Source organism: Poromitra crassiceps (assembly GCF_964638095.1).
Source record: "Poromitra crassiceps genome assembly, chromosome: 5".
NCBI lineage: Eukaryota > Metazoa > Chordata > Actinopteri > Beryciformes > Melamphaidae > Poromitra > Poromitra crassiceps.
The window spans coordinates 1,120,998-1,148,897 of NC_139642.1; the positions used below are offsets into that span (position 1 = coordinate 1,120,998).

General features: G+C 43.3%; 1 protein-coding gene across 1 annotated transcript; it reads right to left on the minus strand.

The window, feature by feature from the left end:
* Nucleotides 1–8,872: 8,872 nt before the first annotated feature.
* Nucleotides 8,873–17,035, minus strand: LOC310777403 (E3 ubiquitin-protein ligase TRIM35-like; the record flags this gene model as incomplete). The annotated part of the gene is made up of 2 exons (XM_083637733.1): nt 8,873–8,907; nt 15,934–17,035. The coding sequence occupies 2 exons, from the start codon at nt 17,033–17,035 to the stop codon at nt 8,873–8,875; spliced, it is 1,137 nt and encodes a 378-aa protein (XP_083493859.1).
* Nucleotides 17,036–27,900: the final 10,865 nt, after the last annotated feature.

Genomic DNA, 27,900 nt, shown 5'->3' on the forward strand with positions numbered 1-27,900 from the left:
GGAACAATGGTGCCAGGACAACCACCTCTCTCTGAACGTCTCCAAGACCAAGGAGATCATTGTGGACTACAGGAGAGGGGGGGGCGCACACCCCCCAATCACCATCAACGGCACAGTGGTGGAAAGGGTGGACAGCTTCAAGTACCTGGGAGTCAACATCCACCAGGACCTGACCTGGGCCGGTCACACCGCCACTGTTGTCAAAAAGGCCCAACAGAGAATACACGGACTCAGGCGCCTGAAGAAATTTGGGCTAAGGAAAGAAATCCTCAGGGACTTCTACAGAGGCACCATTGAAAGCCTGCTGACTGGCGGCTTCACCACCTGTTACGGGAACTGTACCACCATGGACCGCAGGGCGCTACGGAGGGTGAGGCGCGCGGCCCAGCACGTAACAGGATGTGAGTTGCCAGAACTGCATGAACTGTATAACCAGCGGTGCCTCAGGAGGTCCCTGAAGATCATCAAAGACACAAACCATCCCCACAACAGCCTGTTCTCCCTGCTACCCTCAGGGAGGAGATACAGGGTTCCAAAAGCACGCACAAATCGCTTGAGGAACAGTTTCTTCCCGCAGGCCACGAGACTCCTTAACATACACAAATAGTGTAGTAGTCGTACCGTACCGTGCTGCAGCTGCTACCATTACGTATGTCTAATGTTTAATTGTATGTTTAATAAGGTACATGCTATTTGCACCTGTATGTCAAATACGTCGAATTTAACGTATGCACATGACATGTAAGGTGCACCTATGTGCAGTGAATATGCCACTGTCTCGGACTGTCTTATCACTACACTGCCTTATTGCTTATTGTTGCTTATTGCTTATTGCTTATTGCCTTATTGCTTATTGTTTTTGCACTCATTGTTATATTTGTACTATGTTGTAAACGGAGTCTACAGCACAAGAATTTCACACGTGATACTTGTACCATGGAGTGACAATAAAAATCTTGAATCTTGAATCTTGAATCTAAACTGCGGTTAGGGTTAGAGGGGCATGCCCCTCTACAACAACATTTACGGTAATCACACGACAAAGAAGAACGAACACACGAAGAAGTCCGAACCGAACACACAAGATGAGAGCTATCAAGCTACAATGGCGGACACACCTAACGTCAGCACAGACACACCTAACGTTAGCACAGACACACCTAACGTTAGCACAGACACAGACAAGTCACCTAATGTCAGTGCAGATGAGGCACCTAACGCAGACGAAACCGACAACGCAGATCTGAATGCAGCAAAATGCACCTCAAGGTCTAGGAAAGAAAAAGAATAAGAAGTACGATGTTAAGTTCAAACTGGCAGCGGTGGCATATGCACAGCAGACCTCTGGTGAGGCTGCAGCCAAGCACTTCAGCGTCGATCCTAAGCAGATCCGAGAATGGAAGAAAAACAAAGCCGAACTTGTAACGTTGGCCGAGGGGAACCCCAAGCGGGCTCGTTTGAGTGGAGCAGGGCGGAAGAAGGCCAGCGAGGAAGTGGAGGTGAAACTGCATGACTGGATCTATCAGAGGCGAGCGTGTGGCAACAGAGTTTCAAGGAAAATGATCAGGGCAAAAGCCAAGGAGATCTACGCTTCTGCAACTGACAAGCTAGACGGGGAAGTGTTCCATGCCAGTGGCGGTTGGGTGGATAAATTCCTCAAGCGTAACAACTTTTCTGTGAGGAGACGTACCACCGTGGCCCAAAAGGACGAGAGTACGGACACGGAGAAGCTTGTTAATTTCCTTGTGTTTTCAACTCGAATGATTGAGAGCAAGAAGATCCAGGCTAAAGACATCATAGCCATGGATGAAACGGCCGTGTGGTTCGATATGGTCGGATCAAGCACAGTGAATCAAAGAGGGGCCAAGACGGTAACGTTGAAAAGCACAGGCCATGAGAAGAGCCATCTGACTGTCGTGTTGGCTGCCAAGGGAGACGGCACTAAGCTGAAGCCTTACGTGGTGTATAAGGCTGCTGTCAGGGATGTCAAAGCGATGCAGAGCATTGCTGGTGTTGTCATAGCATCATCGAAGAATGGGTGGATGAATGACGATTTAACAACACACTGGCTGCAGAAAGTCGTCGGGAGATTCAGCTTCACGCAGCGGCTCCTTGTGTGGGATTCATACAGATGCCACATCAGCCAAGCGACCAAGGCTGAATTGAGAAGAGGAGGATACAAGATCCAATCAGCTGTGATCCCTGGGGGGTGTACCAAACACATCCAGGCACCAGATGTCATGTGGAACCAACCATTCAAAGCATCTTATGATGACTGGATGGCTGGTGACACTGACAAAGAGTACACTCGGGGGGGGGAACTTATGAGCCCCTTCCCATCGTCTGTTGGTGAGCTGGGTCCAGAGAGCTTGGGACATGCTGGATGTAGCCATGGTGAAGAAATCATTCAAGGTAGGCTACGTGTGTGTGTGTGTGTGTGTGTGTGTGTGTGTGTGTGTGTGTGTGTGTGTGTGTGTGTGTGTGTGTGTGTACGTGGTAGCCTAGTACATAGTACATGGTAATTAATTTGCTGATTGTATTATCCTTCAAGGTGTGTGGGCTGACGGCTGATGGCAGCGAGGATGGAGAGATCTAGAGATGCTCCGATCAGCTTTTTTGAGGCCGATCACCGATCACCGATCACTGGAAGCAGTATCTGCCGATCCCGATATGGCCGATCACCGATCACCATCAATTCAAGCCTTCTATTTATTGTGTCGCATTATTCATATATTTAATTATTCTTAACAACATCGACATTGTATATTAAGTATTAAAATTAGGAGATGAGAAAGTATCATGAATTGACAACCGTTTTATTGCAGGCTAAGGCAACATGCAACTCTCTCTAGAGACACTCTCTTATGGCTCAATTCCACCACATTTAACAGCCCTGCACAGCTCGTCCCCACTCAGCTCTAATCGTTTCGGCTCGATGGACGTTTTGCTTCCACCGCGGATCATCTGCCCCCACCCACCCCCGCCCACCGCATATCTGTCCTTCGCTTATAGCCGAAGTAGACATAACATTACAATTAAATCCATCCACAGAACTTTTAAACTGTTTATGAAATACTGGTGCCTCTAAATGACCTACAGTGGACATGGGCGAATGTGACAATCGGCCAGGAAAATGGATATCACTTTGTAGTTAGTCAAACTCAGGCACGCGCTGCGCTGCGCGCGGACGGAAGAGGCGCAACAGAGTGAAGCCTGCCCTGTACCCCGCGGCCTCTCAGGCAAGACCGCGGCTTCACCAAACACCCGCTGCGGCCTAGCGGAGCGCTGCAGCTCAACTAACTACAGGAGCTTGCTGAGCAGCTGACTTTTTTCACTCTGAAAACAATTGAAACCACCGCCACAACTTTATTTCACAAAGGCGAAGGCAGCAACACAAAGACTGATGGAAATCAGAAGAGAATGTAAGCCCACTAAACTGGTATGCAGCGCATTGACAGTCAGTAGATAGAGTAAACACGATTCTGCCTGGCCAATCAGTCGTCTACAATGTTTTCACGTCACCGTATGAACCCGGGTTGACAGAATAGAACCCCGACGAGGCAGGTACGAAAAGTAGCACGACTCGACTCCAATACAACCCGGGCTGGGACAGTTTAAACCGGTGGGATGAGACAATTTATCGAGTCGAGCGGAGCGGGATCGCGCTACTACCTGCGGTGGAAATGAGCCATTAGACAACTTGGAGCTTACAGAGTAGACTGTATACTGTAGCTTTCCTGTGGAAAAATACAGTCTTATAAAACAAAAAATATAATACTATGTACACAACATGTGCACCAACACAGCTTGGAACATGTCTGTGAAAGCTGCAGCGATAGCCTCCGCGGTGTGTGACCCAGAAAACTCTTGTGAGTGAAGTACAACTTTGTTCAGGTCGAACTTTTCATCAATAAACTGCGCAGTTAGGCTCAGCATGGACATAGGACAGACACTCGAACTCCAAATGTCAGTCGTGAAGCTGATTGACGTGGTGTTGTCTTTCATAAGGCTCTCGATGTGCTTGTACACAATTTGGTATAATTCCGGCAGGCAAACGTCAGTTAAATATTTACGTCCTGGCAGCGTGTAACGTGGATCCAAGCAGGACATGAGGCGTTTGAACCCGAGGTCTTCCGCAACAGACAGCGGCTGCTGATCAAGACATATGAATTCCATTAGCTTTGCATTTATTTATTTTCGTTTCTTGCTGTCGTTGCTGTAGGGTTGCTGTCGTTTCAATGTCTCTGTTACAGTTAGCTGAGTGAGTGGCATTTGGGTTGCTGCACGCTCTTTCGCTGCCTTAGCGCTCGCCAACTTTGTAAACTCCTCAAATTCCTTGACGTGGGAAACCTTCAAATGTCTTATGAGGTTCGTAGTGTTGAAACTCTTCTGCTGCGTTCCTCCACGCGGTATCTCCTTTGAGCACAATGCAAACGGCAAATTTGTTGTCCTTCTCCAACAAGTTGTAAAATTGCCAGACAGGCGACGCCATGTTAGCTGCTGTGCTGTTTGTTCTCGCCCAAGCTGCTTTCGCTATAGAGAGAGTGCAACTTCCAAACACTTTTTCGCCACTACCACCACGCCCCCTAAGGAAACTTGGGAGCCAATAAAGCTTCATGACACGGAGAGACAGCCAATCACAAGCTGCCCTTTAGGAGACCGGAAGAATACTACTTGGCAGCCTGGGAGTGCACTATCTCTATATTGAAACGTCTCTGGTAGTAATTCTTGCAGATTTTGTGTCATTCTGATCGGCCTTGTTTGATCGGCACTTTTGATAACTCCGATCAAAGCCGAAAAAGTGCCGATCGATCGGAGCAACTCTAGAGAGATCCACTGTTTCAAGCCAGGGATGCCAGAGGCAGGAAGGGAGATGCTGAGGAGGGCAAGGGGGCAGGAGGAGGTTGATGAGGTGGAGGAGGAAGTGGACGAGGAAGAGGAGTTCAATAATGAACTGTTGATTGAGGAAGAGGATGATGAGGGTGTGGTTGAGGAGGAGGAGGAGGAGGAGGACTAGAGGCCATATTACAATTGTGGTTTGTTTGTGTGTGAGGGAGGTCTACCATACTTGAATTTTATTGCTGCTCTTTGTTTTGTTTTACCGATAGGTGCTGTTTTATTTCAAAAGAAAGAAAGAGGATACTGTATTTTATTTTTTGTATTACTGTACTGTACGGTATGGTGTATTTTACAGTATACGGTACATTTGTTGCACTAATTGTTGCATGTTACTACCTTTATTTTATATATTTGTTGCACTAGGTACATTTAGACTTAGAGGCATGTTCACAACTGCCTGTACCCACCCTCTACTGTTACTGAGCATTACCGTACTGTATTTTATTTTATATATTTGTTGCACTAGGTACATTTAGAGGCATGTTCACAACTGCCTGTACCCACCCTCTACTGTTACTGAGCATTTTGATACTTTTTGATACTTCTGACCAGGAATTCTGTACAAAAAATAATAATCGCCTGGGTCCATTTGGTACAATAAAGAAATAACCGCCTCCCCCCAATTGCCGCCTGGTCTCCTTTAACCGCCTGGGGTCAAACTCGATTCTGCATAATAAACGCCCGGGCCCTTATTGGCAGTTTTACGGTATGCCTTTTATGTTTTATCTGCAGACTAAGCAGCTAGGCTTTTGGTTCTATAAAAGCCATTATTTTTTGTATTGACTATTGAGTGATACACTTTACTAAAACAATCATATTATATCAGAAGTGTTGTTTGTGTTCACAATAGTGATGTCAGATTTGCTTAGGTCAGAGCTATGGAATATTAAATCATCCATCTTTGCTCACTACATCTGCCCTTTCTTACACGAGACTTTACAAAATGTTTGGTCATGGAAATTTGGTTTAAAGTCATGGAAAAGTCATGGAAATCCATTGGTCAAAATGTGTATGAACCCTGAAGGGTTAAATTGAGCATTTATGAGAGATTTCAAAAATATCGAGATATATATCGTTGTATCGCGATATAGCCGAAAGACATCGCAATATTCTTTAGAGGCCATATCGCCCAGCCCTATTTTTTACTTGTATTTTTTTGGTGCATTAACATTAAGGAAATGTCTACTAATGCCATCTAATCAATGCTGATAGTGTATGCTAATAGATAAAGGAGTGAGGATATACAGATCCTTTCCAAAAAATATCATGGAAAAACAGTATTTCAAGAAATTAGAATAGTGTGAAGAAAATCAGCAGTTACTTCTCAGTTATGACTGACTCCAGCCTCAGTCCACTCCCTCTGAATCTCCACCAAATTTTTTAATCGTCTTTGCTTGACAATCCGCTGAAGCCCACGGTCATCCATGTTATTTCCATGATATTCTAATTTTTTGGACGGGATCTGTACAGTACATGCTTTGAATTCCTTAGTTTTAGCTATGCTATGCAGTGTTCTAAGCAGACCGGATGGTATGCAGCAGATGGTTTTTGTTTTGTGGAAATAAATGATCCACCAGTTGGTGAGGTCAAATAGAGAAGTTGTCCCTCTCTATGTTCCTGCCACTCTACACAACACACCAGTATTTCCCATTAATTACCTAGGCCACCATAGTCTAATTTGTGGTAAAATGTGCCAGATAACTAGTAACCATTGTAAACTGCTTCTTTTTCAATTGTTGAAAAATCACAAAGTTCTTCATAGATCTAGCCTCTTACTTTTGCTCTCAAAGTGCACCAGATTGATGCATTTTACTGTCAAATGTACACAATTTTCTAAAAGCTGGGGGGGGACAGCCCCCCCTGGGCCCCCCTACCGGACCTGAAAATGTCCCCGATTTTCATTTGAGAAATCTGGTCACCTTAGGATAGCGCCTGTCGGAACATAGGGCCCTGTGTCTCATAACTCCTAGTGAGTGGTCCGCAATACTTGTTGTATGTACAGAATTGTTTTCATGCTGTTGTTGTATTGCGGAGTGACACATAAATACACTTTTCTACTCTACTACTCTGCCTAGTACAGTAAATTAGCTGTACAGAATCATCCATTCAAAACAGGTGTTTCTCTCCATTCAAAACAGGTAGCTGTTAAAGTTACGCCTGGGACACACCAAAAACGTCTCCTTGCAGATATCTTGCTTAAACAATTAAGTGGATTGATTAAATGGTAGGCTATGTTGCTGGTTTGATGTCATTTTAAGTTTCAAATTAATTCTTGAATTATTTTTGTTAAATATGCTTGGTAACTAGTAAATAAAAAGCATTTACAGATTGTTTTGCATGGATATGAATACAGGTGTGCGTTGAGATTTTGGCTTGACCTTTGGTGTGCATTAGCCACAAAAAGTTTGAAAACCACTAGCCTCAACGCACGACTCATCAGTCATTATTCCTTCAGAGTCTCGGATGCGCGGGTCCTATAGGACGAATCAGCGTGACGTCACTTGCCACCCAGAAATGCGGAACCCCGCCGGCAGTTAATAGTATGAGTTGTGCCAAACAAACGTTAATATCTCAAAAACTATACATCACATCGCTTATATTTTGACATTCTGAGTGAGAGCAGAAGTAGCTCAAGAGTTTGATGTATAATGTCATGTTAAAGTTGTGTGAACTGTCACAGTGTTTAAAATATAAACAGAGTTAACTGGCTAGAGTCAGACACTCACGCTTGGGGCCACTTGTGCTCCATAGGGTTCCATTGCTGTTGCCGCCCAGTGTTGCGGTTTGTTTACCAAAATGCTGCTCGGCTGATCCCTCATTGGGATGTCGGCAGCAATGGCTTCACGCGATATACACGTTATCAATCACAATAAAACTGTACCTACCTCAGACACAATGTTGCTATCCAACCCTACGGGGCCATGGTAGGATACTCCAAAAGATTCCGTAATTTCCCACCGCGCATCCGAGACTCTGAAGGAAGAATGACTGATTAGTCTAGCGGCTAGAAAACCGGCTAGAAAACCAATGACCTATCCAACATTAGCTAGCCTACATTAAATAACATTACTTTTTTAGAGAAATAAATGGTGCAAAGTTATAGAAAAGTAACCCCCGACCCGCCAGCTGCAGCTCTCTCCCCATACCTCGGTGCCTGTGCCGGAGGTGTGCCTCGCAGTGCCTCGCTCGACTATCTCGCCCAAGCAGCACACTGAAAGACGCTTCTGTAGTGTCGTTTATCCGCTCCTGTGCTCCGCTCTGGGTGTCTGTCTGACGGAATGAATCCAGTTTAGCGCCTAGAAGTGACGAACGCTCCCGCCCTCGGGCTTTGATTAGCTGGAAAGGCAGCAACAATAAGCATTTCCGGTGGGCGTTTTTCAAAGTAAAAGAGCCTTTTTACACAAGCCTAGAGCACACAGAAGCCATTGAAAAATGATACATTTACACAGTGAAACTGTAGAAAAGGCCCCAAAGTTGGAGTGTAAATATTATTGTCCTGGGCATGTTCTTATGTTGTAGGCTATTGTTTATTGCCTGTTGTTGGTATTGTGTGGAGTGATGTTCTGTGATGGAGCGAGCCTCCCGAGGTTATTATTGATGCCTGCATTTATATCGAGGTTAAGCTCGGATAGTTAACTGCAACAGGAAGTGTGGATTTTCAGAATAAAGGTCTCACCAGTAAAACGGGTGATATAAGGACCAGTAGCTAATATGTTTTTGGAAACCTATTAATAAGTCAATGTCGTTTATTTCTGGCTCTGTAATGATAAGGGGAGTAATAGTATTTATGCAGATGGGGATATTAATGGGATTTATTTATATTTGGTATCACTCATTTAATTTTTTGTTATTCTTTTCTTTATAGAAAAGTAAACCACAACTGTTCAAAGATATCCCTGACTCACCACCTGTATATGTTGTTTGCAAATACCAGTAAAGAAGGACTGAAACAGCATCCTGTCTCAGCTGTTTCTTACTCATACCCGGCCGGAGGCTTTAAGTGGTGTCCTGGCCGGCACACCGGCGTGAACTTGGTTACAAAACCCCTGACTAGCACCTAGTCCCTTGTTCTCTCCACTACAGAAACTAAGTTAAGCATTTAAAGTTTAAACAAAGCTCTATAATACAAATTATGACAATAACTGTTCCAATAACATAGAGAACGTTCTTCTCAGTATCTAAATAGATAAATACTGTTCACTGGACTGCATAGCCTTTACAAATTGGACACTGGACACCCCTGTGTCCAAGGTGTCGGCACAAACCATATATGCACACGCTCGGGTAGACCTCCTCTATGACATCGCACTGTCAGCTAAGTCTAAGTAAGTAACTAAGTCTCTGCACTGCTTTCATGTAACTTTTGAGTGAGCAGCTTGACACTAATGTAATTAAAAATGACTGTGTACGCACTGTTACAAATGCATGCCATTCTGGAGCAAATTGTTGGATTTTATTTCATGTTCCTTTTTGTGAGACTGACTTTGTTAGCGCTTGCCTCCCTCTAGTGGCAAAAATAAGTATGACCATGTTGAGGAAGGTAAAAATGGCACCACCATGACAACTGATTGGAGCCTTTTCACTCATTGCAGCTCTCTTTGGTTTCAGCTGTGCCTCCATCGGCTGCCTGTCAAGTGCTTTAAACAGACTAGACTCCTGGGATCCTGTTGCAGATGGAATCAAATGAGTGGGTGGGTATATCTCTGGCCAGCTTTAGCATCTTGTGTTTTCTGTGTATTTTTCTTCATCACTGTGATGCTAGGAGTGTTGGGCAAGTTACTTTCAAAATGTAATATACTACCAGTGTTGGGCAAGTTACTTTCAAAATGTAATATACTACATATTACTAGTTACTTTCATTTGAAAGTAATAAGTTACTTTACAATTCATTTGAAAGTAATAAGTTACTTTACAATATTACTGTCTGTGTAGAGTAACTCGTTACATATTTCACTACTTTTGCATTACTTTTACCAAAACAACAGCAGCAGCAGAATGACAACGATGCCCCGGAACCATCCCGACAAATAAATTCAACCGCCTTGAAGTCAGTGTAAACAATCCAAAATTCTAAATGTTATTATTTTCCTTTTTTATTGTCATCTATAGTGGTCATTTGCATAAAAACAAACAGTTTGATTAGGAAATGATTGTATCTTTTTTAAATATGTGCTTTGATTTATTTATTTTTAACTAAATTTGTAAATTGAGTTACTTGACAAAGTAACTGGTATTACTGAAATCCTATAAGTAATGTTATATTACTGAGTTACTGCTAAAAGTAATATATTACATGTAATATGTTACTTTTGTAATGAGTTACCCCCAACACTGGATGCTACAGAGCCAAAGTGAACGTCACTTCCTGCTTCAGCACTGTACCAGAGATTTTCATCCCCCATTTATTTTCTCATAGACATTTCGTAAAATGCTTATACAAATAGTTTTACTTGGTCAACCGAAACGGTTCAGATATATTTAGAAACAGGAGAGACCACATAACATTTCACTCAGACCAAAACCTTTAAAAAAAACTTGGATTTAATTTAAAATACTACACTATGGACCCTCCCCCTTCTTCATCATAATCCAATCTTGGAGATGAACATGCAGAAGGCATAGCATACTACCCTGACCCACCAACATTTAAGGGTCAAAAAATTGGGTCGAAACATGTTGGCATTTCTAATGATTCAGCCACTAGCCTACAATAAATGCTTCTTAAATATTTACTTCCTGGTGGTTATATTTTTACATTTGGAGTGCTTGGATTGTCCTTTTGTTTGTAGCTTAAAAAAGCTCTTTTTGATGTTCGAGACACACCCTAAATGAATGAGTGCAGCACCACAGGTATGGCTGAAAGAATTTGTGGTTCAGATGTCTTGTTTCTGTTTCCGTTTGTTTGCTGTGCTCCCTGGAGTGGAGAAGACTGACAACCTGCTGATCTGCTGAGCATTTTGCCTTGGACCCTCAGACTGCAGACCATCACACTGAATAAGTGGATCTCTGGATCGTATGCAAAGAAAAGTGTCATCACTGTTTTGGCACCCAGCTCAAATGTCCATAAATCACAACTTTAGCTTGAATTTGATACACAATTAGTGCATGAGTATGTTTTACAAAAGAGGCCCATTAGAGCTGTTTTGCATAATTGAAAATCATAAAAAAATATATAAAGCCTATTTTTTTTACTGTTTGGGTTGACTTTTCCTTTCAAGGAAGAAAGAGAACAGGCAGGTTGAATGACTCCTTTCCTGTAACTGACAGGATACATGATGTCCTCTAGAGTCTAGACAATAGCTGCCCTATTTGGTGTTGGGCTCTTTAAGAATACCAAGCTTCAAGATCTTTTTCCATCCATATACTCTGCCAATATCTGAACTCCACCCATTCCCAATACTCTGTCATGAACCCTGGAGTTAACTTACAGCAACACGAATAGCAAGGAGCAAGCTAAGGACTATGTAGCCCAATATGACCGTGACCTGATAACATTGTATTCCAGGGAGCCGTCCATGGGAAGGTTGAACTCCTATGAGTAATGGAAAGTTACCAGCTTCCAAAGGTGGGGGCTATCTCGCTGTATAAGACACAGAGCTATTTGGCTCGGGCACTTGGTTGGAATTTGCACCGACACCCCACTCTGCAGACTAGATTTATGCTTTGGAATAAAAATACATCTCCTATACATTTTAAACGAGCGACTGACGTTTGACCATAATCAGAAATTGCCTTTACATTGTTTATTGTGCCTTTAATTTGAACTTGTCTTTGTTGATGTCACTGTTAATTCATGTTAGTGAGCTTGAGGGACAATATATCTAATTTCAATTATCTCATTACAAATATGACAATCTGTATGGTGGGTCAGAAAAAAATAATGGTGATATTGGCTCCATGTTATTCTGCCAGAGTAATCACAAATGAGACACTTGGCCATCACAGTGTCATAAGCTCTCCACCCAAACTATATTTAGTTTGTAATGACATTTTTAAATTGTTTACAAATGGTTCTAGCAATCAAATGGCAAGATTAATGAATGAGAAACAAACACAATTCTGCACATTCAGATTTTGCTGTCATTTAACTTTTATTTATTACGTTTGGTTGGACAGATAAGCTTGTTTCCCCTGCAGACAGTGGTGTAACATGTAGAGTTAAAATGATCAAATCTAGCTTAGTAAAGGTATGAAAATATGAACTTTGATCCAGATATCAAATTAACACTCATAAGGGGCACCATAGGTGAAGGGAAATTAGACGCTTACTATTTCAATCAGTCATCAATCTAAAGTTGTGAGTTCAGGGATTACTTTGCTCTGCAAACAAACACGAACAACTTCTCTGCAATAAATTTGAATATTTATTTAACTATAATCAAGCATGTCCAATGAAATTAGTAACATAAGACACAGATTGATCACCAGAATGAGGTAGGCCTATTGAAACTATAGATAGAAAAAAACACATGAGATGCAATGAAACAAAATAAGTAGGCTATGATGGGGAAATTGCAATGAAATGAGGAAATAAATTGGCAACAGTAAAACGCAGACCACAGTAGGCTATGGGTCAATGAACCTTGGGTACCGAGTAGGGAATTATAAGCCACATTAATAGAACAGAACTTGCACTTAAATAGCGATTTATCAAAATAACCCTGGCTTCTCCTTTATCCGCCTTGATGGAATACCGCCCAAACGTTTCCAATCCGGGTCAGACATGCTAACGTTAGCAGATAACTTAGCGATCTATAGCAATGTCTTTGTTTGAGAAGATTTCACCTCGGGCTGAGGGAGAGAATAGCGGGCGGAGGAATACAAAAGGGGAATGATTCCTTTACCTCATTTACAATGTGACATACTAATGATTTACTTTAAAATAATAGACAGAGGTTTTACATCTGCACTGATTACTGTTGTCAACTGAAAAAAAAAACATAACCTGTGAACTTGTATTCAAACTTATATGGCACACTAACATAGGACATCAAATAAACCTTTGTGATCTAATTATGTGGCTATAAAGCCTTCACCAAGTTGACTCATATGTAACTTGTGTTTCTAATGTGATTAACATTTCAATCAGGACTCATGACTGGATTCCAGACTACCAATGCGGCGGTGCCCAAAAGGAGTGTTTTATATTGGGGAGGGTGAGCCAAGAGGAAGTGTGTTAAGATATTTGAAAGTTTTTACAAGAATGTGGGGAGATTTATGGCATTCCTGTCAGAGTAACCTTGCAAGCAAGCTGGATTGGTTTGTGAAAACAAACAATACCGCCCCCATCTGGCAATGTCAGGTTAGTGTCAGAGAATGAGAGGACTGAAACTCTGGAAACTGTCACAGCAGTTCCTCCATCATGGTGATTCCAGTCTCATACAATGGTGACAGACTCTTTTTAGTCTGATTAATCAGAGCATTCTGGCACTCCAAATGTATATATTGTGTGTTATATTATGTGTGCAAGTTAGGGGTGTGTTTCCATACATGTGCAAGTTAGGGGTGTGTTTCCATATGTGTGCAAGTTGGGGGTGGGTGATTGTGTGTATTCCATTAGTATTTCTTTGTTCATTAGTAGTCCTCATCCTGATGGATGATCGATACCAGTTGTTTATGCTGGAATGTGCAACCTCTATTGCCATGTTAGTAGTTTAGCATATAAAAACATTTCAAGTAGAAAAAAGACAGTAGTTACAGCACTTTAGAGAAAGGAAGCATAAAAGGCTTGTTCAGAGTACTATTGAGACAAATCAAATAGTATTGCTCAAAAAATGGAGAACAAAAAACAAATAAAGACAATCTAAAAATAATCACACAGAAAACATCAAATAAGCCTAAAGTGTATTACTGCTAGAACGTGTAACTTTTAGATACTGTATAAATGAACATAGGTTGCATTCAAGCCTAAATGAGTTCCCACAATGCTGATTAACTCTCTCTCTATTCCACAGAAGAACGGAGTTTTCAATCTGCCATCATCCAGGGACATTCCCGCAGAAAAAAGGAAAGAAAAAAGTAACTACCTCAAGTAGCTACAGTATATACATTACATCCAAAAAGAAGCACCTTACCAGTAGGTGCATAATAAAATAAGATTTTAGTTTTAACTAAGTCCAAAAGGGTGGAAAAGAAGATAATGACTTCAGTGTAGGGCCATATTATTTCCACAAAACGGGAAAAAAACAGACAGAATCATGGATTTTGGTAATACAAATGGAATCAACTGTAAAACATGGAATATTGCCGAATTTCACATAATTTGGCTGAAACTGATCAAAGTAGGCCTAAATACCAAAATCAAAAGCAGACCTAATTATTGTACTAACCTAAATTATTTCATAATTGTAAAATAGGCCTAGAGAAATTATTCAGTTTTCGATTGGGGTGTTTTGAGAGGGGGTGGGTCTTAATCGAGGACCCTTACGTCACCTCACAACTTGGTTTTCACTTTGAGAAACATCTCAAAAAGGACATCTCAAAGAGCCAAGTCACCGAAAAAGCAATAAAATATTGAGCCTAATCCCTAAATTAAAATTTAAATAGAAACAATTGAATTTGGGGAAAAATAAAATGGAATTTGGAAAAAATAAAATGAGTTTCATATGGCCCTACTTCACTGTCATATTCAGTTAATTCCATGACTTTTGACCTCTAAATTTAATTTGACAAAAATGTATGTCTTGATATATGACAAAAACAGTAAATGGAAATATTTTTTTCAACTAGTTGAATATGAGTCAATGTCTGATGATACAATAAAATAAACTTGTGAAAAGTATCTGGAAGGTCTTGATTTCAATTTATGCATTTAAACAAGTATGATAGATTGAGCGAGTGCTACTTGCGGTGGAAGCAGACACTACTTCAGGTCGACACGAGTAAAGCTGAGTTGAGACGAGCCGTACTATGCAGTACCATGTGGTGGAAATGAGCCATAAAAGGGACACATCAAGGTTGTAGGACTTCTCCAAATGTCTCTCTGGTCTCACTAGAGTGGAGGCACTCTTCACCACGTTAGCTACAGTGGTGTCCCTTATTGGGGTGGCAGAATCTCTTCCCACATTTGTCACATGAGTAGGGTTTCTCTCCAGTGTGAATGCGTTTATGTACTTTTAGGGTATGTGAATCACTGAAACTCCCACATTGGAAAGGTTTCTCTCCAGTGTGAATGTGCTATGGTGATGTTTGTTCACTTGAGAAACAGAATTTCTTGTCACATTTATGTATTCTTAGGGAAGGTGACTGACTGAAACTCTTCCCACATTGGCCACAGAGGTAAGGTTTCTCTCCAGTGTGAATGCGCTGATGTACTCTTAGTTCATATGACACACGGAAACACTTCCCACATTCATCACACCGGTAGGGTTTCTCCCCAATGTGGTAAATACTTTGATGTGTTCTTAGGTGACTTGACTGATTGAATCTGCTCCCACATTGCTCACAGCTGTAGGGTTTCTCCCCAGTGTGAGTATGTTGATGTGTTCTTAGGTGAACTGACTGACTGAAATTCCTTCCACATTGGTCACAGTGGTATGGTTTCTCTTCAGTGTGGATATGTTGGTGTTGGACACATGAATTTAAGTGACGAAATCTCTTCCCACATTTATCACACCAGTAGGGTTTATCTACGCATACACACACACACACACACACACACACACACACACACACACACACACACACACACACACACCTACGCGCACGCACACAGACTCTCTCTCTCTCTCTAACTGGGTCTAACAGAGACCTTCACTGGTATTACCTTCAGAGTGTTTCCATCTTCCACAGTGGAAAAAAAAGGAAACAGCCTGTCAGTGAAGGGATGTCTGAAGGAGTGTATGTGGGAGTCAGTATCAGCATCAAAGAATGACAGCTTTCCGTTGTTAAAGTCAAGACGCACGCTGACCCTCTGGAGCTTCTTCTTCACTCTGAGCTCAGTGACTGTACCTGATGGAGAGACTGCACTGTATTTACCATTAGTAAATAAACATATTCTCCATAATGCAGACCATGCAAGTCCCCTCCTCGGACCCTCTATGAACACACCCAGTCTCCAGCCTGTACAGTGTCCAACCTCAACATCCCAGCTGTGAGTTCCAGACTTAAAGCCCTCAGAGCCCAGGACACTGCAAAACTTGTCAAACCTCTCTGGATTGTCAGGAAGCTGCTGTCTCTCTCCACGGCTCACACTGGTCAGATCTTCAGACATGATCAGTTTTGGATGGGCGGTGTTTGGGTCCAGAACCACAGGGGTGTAGGAGACCATCTCCCCCATCTTGTCCCAGACTGTGAAGCTCAGGTTGCCCAGGTGTTTGGCCTCGTCTATCAGAGCTCCTGAGACCAGCTGTGGATCCTCCAGCAGGGAGTGCTGGACTCTTTCCACTGTAGCCTTGTAGTTCTGCAGGACAGAGATGTCTTCAGCCCTCAGCTCCTTCTCTATGGCTTTGACTGTGTCAGAAAGAGCTGCCATCTCTCTGTTCAGACCCTCAGTCTTCTCCTTCATCGTCTGACTCTTCTGCTCCTCTTCCTCCCTCAGTGCATTGATCCTGGCCTTCTCTTCCTCTTGTAGAAACCCTTGAAGGGACTGCTGAAGCTTCTTAAACTCCTCCTTAATCTGCTTCTCTGTGTGTCGGGCCTGGACCTTAATGTGTGCTGCTGTTTGATCACAGTTTCCTTTAACTTTATTAAAGAGCTGCAGTTTCTCATTTAAGGTCTTCAGAGATTGCTGGAGTTTGTTCTTGTGATCCCGTGCAGCTTCATCAATGGATCTGATTCTGTGGTGGTTGTGTGTGTCTGAATCCAGACAGCGATGACACACAAGCTGCTGATGGTCCAGACAGAAGAGCTTGAGTTTCTCAGAGTGCAAACTGCAGAGAGGCTCAGACTCTGCTGAAGCTCTCTGATCTCTCTCCAGTAAGAAGGCCTCACACATGTTCTTCAACACCAAGTTACATGGTGGTTTTCTCTGTGAAGATGTAGCCCTACAAACTGGACACTCACGCACGGGTTTCGTTGTCCACCATCTCTGCAGACAGGCTTTACAGAAGCTGTGGCTACATTTCAGGATGACAGGATCTTTAAAGATGTCACAGCAGACAGTACAGGAGAGATGCTCCTCTGGTGTGGGAGGCATTTTCTCTCTGAGTGAATCTGAAAACAAACCAGACAGAGATAAGTTATGTTAAATGATGAAAATGATTTATTTTGTAATATAAATACACAGCATCATGGAAATGAAACACATATTTGTATTTCTAAATCTATAACACAGTAATGATAACTCGGGAACACTTTCGCTTTAACACTGTTTAGCAAGGTTAATGGTAGAACCATTCTTGTATTTGCATACCGAGTTTCGATTGGCTATACGGCTTTTGTTTACATTCCTGACACAACGTGGAGAATTCCCAAGGAATGCCAGCTGTAACGTTAGTGTTTCCCGTGAGATGATCTTGTTGGATTAAGCACGATTCTTTAAACTTTATCTTTATCTTTTGCGTGGTGTCATCGTCATGGGTGTCTCCAAAATGGTGCGTCTCTTGTGTGCGATTGTCCCTCGCCAGCGCTTCTTATCAATAAGTTCTTTGGCGGGACATAAACCATAGCCTATAGATGTTAGGCGAGCTGTGAGACTGGTGGATTTACGTGCAGATACTTGATGTACAAGGCACACTTGGTAAGCTGAAGTCTCGATAACTAGGAACGCTGTAGCACTTTATAGCTGAGTCTGCAAGGTTCGAAGATGGGAACTGTTGCAGAGGGTTCTCGTGAGATCAATCTATGAACAACTACAGAGGACTTGCAGAGCACACCCTTATAGGTCCCGAATATGACATCACACTGCGTTGTGACATCATCAGTGATGACATGATCATGGATTGTGACCTCCTCACTGTCGACATCCCAATGATGACATCCTAACAGCGTCCAGTGACGTAGTCAGATAGTGATGTAGTCATGACATCATCTAACAGTTCATTTTCATGGGGAGATGTAGGTATGACATCATCTAACAATAGATTACTCGCTTATTTTCAGATCAACTGTAACAATCAATGAGGGGAAACACGGTGGGTAAACTACTGCTAGCATACCCCCATCACAACCATCTCTTGTTGAGAACAAAATAAAACTTTAGCGTGCTAGCGAGGCCTGCTAGCCACGGTGTGTGTGTGTGTGTGTGTGTGTCTGTCGTGTTTGCTTATCTGCTGCTTGCTAGTTAACTAGCTTGAGTTGAAGCACAGTCTGAAACCAATGTCTTTGTGTTTTTTATTTTTGTTCAGCAGCTTCTGAACTCCCTTATCAAATCCTTATTCATATTATATCCTATTATTATTATTATTATTATTATTATTATTATTATTATTATATGAATGAATGAATGAAACCTTTATTGCCCCTCAGGGAATTTGCTCTGCACAAGGAGCCAAAAAAGAACATAACAGGCACACATCTATACTATAATTGTGGGAGCGTCTGTCTGTCTCTCTGTCTCTCTGTCCTTCGCGTATCTCGAGAACCATTGGTCGGATCGACTTCAAACTCGGGGGGTGCGCTGATGGCGACCCAACGGAGTGCAGGGCCCTGTTTCCATGCGATTCGGATGCGAAACACGTTTGATATTTGAATATCTGTCTTCAGTTCTGCGCTCCTTCAAGCTCCAACTGATCTGGCCATAGGGTCGTTAACTCATTGAGTGCCAGCCACTTTTGGAGAACGGACGCTCCCAGTGCCAGAGTTTTCAGAGCGTTTTCAGTGATTTCTCGAAGCCCACAGAATATTGTGTGATATTACTATGTAAACACCGAACACGCACAAAGAACGAGCTGGCTCTATTGTATCATCAGCAAAAAAAAGTTTATTGATACCATTTTCCGTTCTTTAGTTATGAGCCGGAGAAGATAGGTCGTTTTGAGCAAATACAGGCGTTTCAAATTATTAGCTGAGATATTCCGCCTTTTGTGAAATGCAGCATTTCAAGCACATTCGCTGAGTCTGAAGATAATATTTTCTGATGTAGTGACATGGTGTAGTTGTGTGATGCCCTGCGTGCCCCACCCCTCTCTCCCCCCCTCCCCCCCTCAGCTGCAAACTCCTCCCCACACGTAACACACAGCCAACACGCACCCACTCTATTTTCGGAGTGCTCCGTTTGTGTGTGCCGGGCGGCTCCCAGCGCGACAGGGAAGAGCCAAACCGGACTGCTGAATGGTTTGGCGTCGGGTGCTGCTTTTCTGGTGGCTAATCGTGTGGAGAAACTATACAGTCAGACAGAGGCAGAGGGGCTCAGTTGTGGGCGCGGATTGACTCCTGTTCGCAGCCAACGTCAGCTCCAGACAGAGCAATCTATATGGCTCTGGCTGCAGCATGCATCGATTTCTCTTTGATCACGGCTTTTTCCTCCTGTTTCTCCGGACCTATCTCTAATCTGGAGAGCACTGTCGCCACCTAATGAGTCCGTAAAATAGGTTATACACCTTCAATAGCTCCCATATTTGTACAGGAGATGCCTGAGGCTTTCATCCACGTCCCACCATCAAAAAACGCATTTGACGTCGATCGACGTCCGTGGCACTCTACGTCACTATTTACTTTGATGGTGATCGACGTCCGTGGCACTCAATGAGTTAAGGAGGTGAGAACAGTCAACACAGGGTCATTAACTAAATCAACATCGAGTCCTTGAGATTGAATGGGGAGGGGGGGGGGGGGGGGTTAAGTAAACATGAGAGAGAGGGCAGCCTGAAAGCAGCAGAGAATAGTAGGAGAACATGTATTTGTAAGCTGAATAAGCAGCATTAATATTTAACACATTCACTGCCAGCCGTTTTTTTTTTTACTGTAGGTAGGTTCTGCCAGAGGGTTTTTTTGAGGATTCTGGCTTATCTTTCAAGACCCGAGGATTCTTTTCTGCTAAGATTTTGTGAACACACAATATCTCAAAAGAACTAATAGAATGTGTGCTTTCTCTGTCTAAAAGAGTTAGTTTGTAGAGTTAGTAGTTATGTAAGCATTAGCAGTTGAATACAGCATGGTTTCAGCGTCTGAAAAATTATTCAGAGATAAACGGCTTTTTGTGAAATTCGATAGAACAGTCACTTTAACCATTCATTTTTGGCATCAGTAAGACGTCAGACATCTAAACAATAGTTTTGAACAGTAATTTCCTCCATAACAGCAGGAAACCCCCCTCTGCTTCCAACTCCTCCCTCCGTGGGCGTTCTCCTCCGCCCTCCTTGGCTCTGCAGCGGGTCTGTGACAAACGAGTTGCTGCTGCCTGGCAGTCTGGATGGGGCTCGCTGGATGGGTTTCGCTCGTTTCTTGGCGGTCCGGTTGAGAGCTCTGATGAAGCTCTTGCGATTCTGGGCTTATTTATGGTGCGTGTTTCAAAGTGTGCATCCAGTCTATTCTTGGAACCCCCCACCGTTGCCACCGCTGTGCGTCAGCGCGAAAGTGAAAGCGTTTTCGCCATCCATTTTACAGTATGAGAACGGCTTCCTCGCGCTTTTCCCTCCAGTTTTGGCTCGCCTCTTTCTACTGTGGAGAGACATGTCGCCACTCAGTGGGTCGGTAAAATAGATTATACACATTCAATACCTCCAATTCTGGTATAGGAGACGTAAAAGGGTTAGATCAACGTCCCACCGTCAAAAAAAAAAATCGATTTTTTTTGACGAGTCAACTCGCCATTGGCAGTGAACGTGTTAAGTTTGTCATGAATAAAATCAAGGGGAAATAATCAGTAGAGCTCAGTGATCTTAGTTAAGTGAGATTTTTATGTGGCTATAATGGTAGGCTATAATGAGTCACGCATTCAGAAATAATATCCTCTAGGGCCACGCCACTTCCGTGAACCCCCATCCTGTGTAAGTAGGGTTCCCAGAGTAAAACCTGGCCGTTTCCACCACTGCTTATGGATGAGCATCATCTGCTCCATGCCATCGAGAAGCGTTGGTCGGATCCACTTCAAACTTTGGAAGTGTGCCCTATTGTGCAGTGCAGTGCCATATTTTCGTGCAATTGCGCATAGCGCCACCTACTGGCAACACAAATAGCGATTTATCTTGATAACCATTCATCTGATCGACTTCAAACTTAAAACTCAGGGAGTGCGCTTAGGGGGACTCAACGGAGTGCAGGGAGCTGAATTACATGCAATCTGGCATAGCGCCACCTACTGGCAACACAAAAAGTGGTTTATGCAATTTGGACTTATTCCAGGACTGTCTGTTTGTCGGATCGACTTCAAACTTGCGCTTAGGGGGACCTGACAGAGTGCAGTGTGTGTGCGGGGGGGGGGGGGGGGGGGGAGCGCCCACGGGGTGGTGCATGGGGGAACGGGCACTGCACTAGTGTAATAATAATTACAATAATCCAGATGAGAAGTGATAAAAGCATGGATACCTCAAAATTAGACCACGCGTACCCCATTTGATAAGATTTTTGCTTTCAGATGTTTTATTACAGAAAGTGTATGAAACCCATCACCAAAACAGTACTACATTCTATCATTGTCTTACTTGTGGACTGTCTCCCAGTGTCTCCCAGTGTCTTGAGTTACTGGTTTTATTTAGTTGAGTACCCCACTGCTCTTGAGGAGGGGTCTGTACCTCCTAAAATTGTATTTATTTTATCTTCTTATTCTTTTACATTATCATATGGGAAATTGCAATGAGGGTTGTGCAATAAACCCATGATGACTTGTGCAATTAGGATGAAGTGTTGAACCAATGAACCAACCAGCATTCGCTGTCTTATTTTTATACTACACCACTTGCACAATTTCCCAGTGGAAGTTTAGTGTGCATGTTAGCAAGGGTCTACACTGTATGTTTCGATGTGTTTTTTTCTGTCTGTTGTATGTATAGTGTCAAAACCTCTATGTACTTGTGATATGTGGCTGTGTATGGCACTTTATGCCCAAGACAATTTTCCCCTCTGGGACAATAAAGTTCATCTAATCTCATCTCATCATCTCATCGTCTCAGTGGAGTGACAGTGATCAGCTGGAGAGGATGGGGAGTGGTTAATGTAAATGAGCAGCTATTTGTTCACTCCCCCATTAACTGGCTGCCTCAGGTGTGAAAAACTTCTCCAACTTTGAGGGCCGATTTCTCAGCGTCTTACTTTCCAGAGTGTGAACAATCAAATAAGCATGGGCTCTATCGTCCCACTGGCCTTAAATGAGCGCTTAGCGCCAGGTGCAGCCCATATTAGTGGGTGTGGCCATGTCGGCGCTAGATGTGGCCTTAAGCATTATAACCACGCCTTTTAAGCGTAGAATTATTCACAATGTGCTCATTGGAGAAGTGCAGTAAACAAATCACAATGTCCCTTTCATGTTCCATTCCACGGAGCGATCCAATCCGATCAGAAAAGCCCAAAGCGCTCTGAGCTTCCCCCCTCCCTCTTTCATCCCCGTCTGTCTCCATATATATTATTCCACATTATTATGCTTCTCAAACCAATCTTACTGCAGTTTAAATACAGCAAGCATGTAAATACACTACTACACTATAGCAAGATCAATGTGAAAATAATGTTCTACACAAATCGGCTAGAAAAATATAACCTATTCCTGGATGTCATGATGAGATTAGATTGGTGAAAGTTTGGGCAGAATGATATCGTTTTCTCTCGCTACCTTTTCTTCTCCCCCACGTCACTGCACAGGTAGGATGATGCAACAGCCTCTGAATGACAGGGGCTCAAAACTACGGTATAACAACTTTTTTTTTTCATCGTCATTGTGCCTGTCTGACGCGCGAGAGGGAGAGAGAGAGTGAGATGGCAGAGGAGAGCTGCGCGCAATTACGCACAATAATATCCCCGGCACACTGAATAAGGCCTGGTTTTGAAAAGCGCTAAACGTTAAATTAACGCCAGTGGAGAAGATAGCGTTAGGCCGGTATTTAAGGCCAAAAGCCCATTCTGGCCTATTCCGGCACTGCGCCCCACCTCTTCGGCGTAAAGCGCATTTCGGGGCCTAAAAACATGATACTACCTTCCCGAGGCAGGCACAAAGCGTGTTTTTTTGCGTTTAACGCCAGTTTAGCGCCTAAGGCCAGTGGGAAGATAGGGGCCATTATCTCCTTCAATTCTTTTCAGATTACAATGTGTGACACATCATTTGAAAGCTTACAGTCTGCCATTTCAGAATCTGTAAAAAACTGAAAAATGACCTCGGCCTACTTGTGGGTCAAAACGCCAGCAGCTGTCACATATGTGGTTTGGGACAAGTGACACAAATGAGACTTGGAGCACCCAGACTCATAAAACCAATATGGATAGAATCATTAATAGGTCATTAAAGTTCACAAATCAGATTTGGCCTCCTAGTCTGAACATGGCCTCAGAGATCCATAGTTATATATGTAACTATCATTATATATTCACGACATTGGTTACTTGGCGAAGGTGCACGGCCCTAGTGGCCGCCGGGCAGACATCACCGAGGGGAACTCCCCTCAGGGCTGCCCATGGCCTGGAGATGCTCCTCGTGGTGTGGGCCCTAATGTCAGAAGGAACAGGCAGGTCCTTGGACCTGTATGCCTGAGTGATGTAATGCATTTGGAAAGTCCCTGTTTTGACAAGGCACCGCCCTTCCTGGACCAGCCGGAGCAAACGAACGGTGCATCGGAGTGGTGGAAGCCCGCCTTCACCTCCACATACTGCTTCAAAGCCCTCACTGGGCTTCAGTCAAGGTGCCTGACTCCTGGGCAGACTTGTATGCCGCTAGCTCGATGCCCTGATTGGCAAAAGCAGGGCATCAGAGTCTTGGATAAAAAGACTCATCAGGTCTCCAGTGCATACATACACACTGGGCCACTGACAGGATGAGGAGCTGCATACATACACACTGGGCCACTGACAGGATGAGGAGCTACATACATACACACTGGGCCACTGACAGGATGAGGAGCTACATACATACACACTGGGCCACTGACAGGATGAGGAGCTACATACATACACACTGGGCCACTGACAGGATGAGGAGCTACATACATACACACTGGGCCACTGACAGGACGAGGAGCTACATACATACACACTGGGCCACTGACAGGGCGAGGAGCTCAACCACCCCCTGTGCTAAGATGAGGGTCAACAACAGCACTGTTTTAACTGACAGCCATTTCAGAACCACCTGTCCCAGAGCCATGAACGGGGGCTGGCAGAGGCCCATAAGCACCAGCGGCAAGGAGGAGGAGTTAGAGAGCAAAGTCCGGGAGCTGCTCAAGGCAAAACTACAGATGGATGAAAAGAGGATCGAGGTGGAGAGGGCCCATCGAATGGGAAACAGCGGGGGTGCAGACAGGCCCAGGAAGATAGTGGTAAAATTCCTGTGTTTCAAGGATAAGATGGCTGTGATGGAGAGACGACACAGGTTGAAAGGAACCAACATCTTCCTGAATGAGGATTATCCTGAAGCGGCGCGCCAGAAGAGAAGGGAACTCATCCCTGCTATGAGGGCTGAAAAGAGCAAAGGGAACATTGCATACATCAGGTATGATAAACTCATTGTCCATCCGCCCCCAAACCCCCAGATCGCTACCTCTGATAACCCTGAGAGGATGAACTCACCACGAGCATCTCAGAGGTCTGAGAGAAAGAACTCAAGAGCCAGAGCTCTACACTAACGAAAGCGTCTGCTATATTTTTCTTTTTCACCAACACTCAATGTATAGGGAGCGGAAAAAATATGATGTAATAAGTCTCTATTTAAGTCGTATCTTATTGGCAACATCACTTAGGCTATAGCTCACACAATATTAGGCTATTTTATAGAATTAATTTATTTATCTGGCGTATTTTCAGCCGGCCACTTGAGCCGGTGACCTTTTAATTTGCCGGCCCACGGCAACAAATACCGGCTTACTTTGAATGCATTGTTTTTGTTTGGTTGTTTGTCCAATAGTCTTGTTTGTTCTTGGATTATTGTGTATCTTATGCAGTTTTCTTGTTTTGTTGTGTTTTGATGTTCTTTGTGGGGGATATGGGATATGATAGTCCATGTATGTCGTGTAAATACCTCATGTTCTTTCTTAAAGATTAAAAAAAATAAAAAATTAAACGACTAGTGGACTACTAGGCACAGTGTCGACTAGTGGTTTTACTAGTGAATGCCCTACTGTGAACGCACCTTCAGTCTACATAGCCGGTGTGTGCCGGTTGGCTCCCCCCCTTTTTCACGTGATGTGTAATAAAATGCGTCGGACTCGGTGTGCAAGGTTTTCTGTGCGTGACGATCTTTTTTCGGATGCCAGATAAAAAAAAACGCATACGAAATTTCGGACTGTGTGTAAACTCTGATATTCAGACTGAAGATCGTTACTGTAACTCATAAACTCATTTCCCCTTCTACTCAAGCGGACTGGTCTGGAGCCAGGCTATAAACTCCTTGTCCATGGATCACATTTTGATGTTCTGTTGCACCTGTTTTCTTTTGGAAAAGTAAATGCATGATAGCTGTGCACTTTTTATAGATGTATCATGCTGCTACCCCATTGCTGCTGTCTTTTAGTTCTCTCTAGTCTTTTAGTTGTTTTTGTGTCTTTTAGTATGTTTTTATTGCTATCGATTGTTGTTTTAGCTGGTTGTAGTTTAGATTTAATTAATTTTAATCTAACTAAATAGAGCTGTCTTGGTTTTAGGTACTTATTCTTAATCCTTAATAGTTCTATTTTATGCTATAGTTTTTAGGTTACTTAGTACTGAGACCTGAGTAGTGAGAGTACTGCATTTCGCTCATTATGTTTGGCATGATGAATGACACTAAAGTATCCTTGATCCTTGATAGGCTATTGGATTTTATTTTATTTTTTATTCATTGTATTTGTACAAAAAAGCTCTGTCCAGTAACCTGGAACACTTTTATTTTGAGATGTGTTTGAGTGAGATGGTCCTACTTTATGCGAATGATAAGAATTGTTATATGAATCTTAATTTTCAAACAAAGTTACAAAATGTTTGTGTAAGCTGTCAATTACTCTTCTTAGAAAGAAAATCGGAATCGGCAAAAATCTGTACCGGCAAGTCAGACTATTAAAAAATCGGAAATAGGAAGCGGCCAACAAAATTGCAATCGGTGCATCCCTAATCCTGACCCAGCGGCCCTGTGGACTCAGGAGAACCACAGACGGCAATGAGTGGAGGCCTCTGATGTGAAGAGGTTGACGCCTCTGGTGACTTATGTAGCAGACTGCTGCGGTGCTGTCACACTGAACAAGGACACATTTGCCCCGCAGGGATAGCTTGAAGCCATGTGTGAGAGCCAGGAACACGGCACGGAGTTTGAGTACATTGATGTGCTCCTGTCGCCATTGTGCACTCCAGAACCCCCTCGCCACCCTGTGGTGCCAAACCACCCCCTTCCATGGTCACCACTTCTCTCCAAGAGGTGATTGGCTCTAAGGGGACACCCTCGAGCAGATATGCCCTGCTCCTCCATTGACTGATAGGGCTGGCACGGATCACGGATAATCCGTGACCCGTACGGATCAGCCCCCACGGTTCGGAACACGGTTCGGAACGTCCGCGGACCCCCCCCTGCAGCGCAGCCAGACACAGACAGACATCATCATGGCGAGCGCCTGAGCTTCCTCATCCCTTCTCCCTGCTGTAAAGTCTATCTGAACTTGGCTGTGGCTAGTGGCTACTAAAGACAGCATCACAACACACTTATTTCAACACCTCTGAAAAAGCACAGGAATGCGAGCAGCGTGTTGCGGGCTGCACAAGATAACGAGAGCCACAACACACACACACACACACACACACACACACACGCACACACACACACACACACACACTTTTCACGAACACGTTATCACCGGACGTTGAAATGTTGCCTTTAGGACACATAACAACAAAACAACACGTGGGGCCACCGAGTAGCTTAACGTTACGTTATGTTATGTTATATGTTTCCAGACTCACCCTGTCTGTACCCGTGTCAAGTGACTGCAGGTTAGCAAGCAACAGCCAGGAAGTTAGGCATAGCAGCACCATGCTAAAACAGGAAGTTGGGTTGTTCTGCCTTCAGAGTAAAAGCATAAAATGTATGCTTATTCAGCTCAAAAAATATTTTTTGAGCTGTGCATGGCAACAAATGGTTAGAGAAGTATAATAGTATTAAAAAATCAAATCGAAATAATAATAATAATAAAAAAAATCGTTTTTTTTTTTTTTGCTGATCCGAAAAATCTGTGATCCGTGGCTCAAAATCTAAATCCGAACCGTGGGTTTTCTAATACGTGCCAGCCCTATTGACTGAGGATGAGGGAGCACTGTCTGTACACAGGAACTATCCTGTGACTGTGCCGGCTGGGCACCCAGACCCGTTAATATAAGACCCGTGGCCCGACCCGTTACCCGTGATTAATCACACAGGCTACAAACACAGTCGCTCACTTTGAACCAAACCAAACTGCCCCTGTTTCACACAGGAAGTGAATAGCAGTCTTTCTGACTCAGACTCATTGCCTGTAACGTTAGCATTAGCAGCTGCTAATGTTAGCTCAGTAACAAGCTGGTCAGCACTTCTATCAGACAATACAGCAGACTTACCAAATATTTCCAATACATGTCCGGTATAAGATAAGATAAGATATCACTTTATTGTCAGATAGAGTCCGAAATTTGTCTTGCATCCTAAGACACTTGTTTCTCATAAATACATACAGGTGTACAATACAAACGACAACACCATCACCATCATCAAAGTGCTACATACTGTGGAACTTCAATACATGTAATCGACAACAAAAAACAAAAACAAGAGACAAGAAAAGTGGCTGCAGTGCTTCCTTAGTCCCTACCTAGAGTAGGGTTTAATATTTGTCCCAAAAATGAGCCATGCCGGGAAACGGGAAATGAAGCCCTCTTTCCCGGGAATCCCGGGACATTTATCGTTTTTTTTAGTTTTTTTTTATGCATCAAGGAGAAATATACCTAGGCTATTAGTTCCCAACATGACCGAATGTATTTCAATCA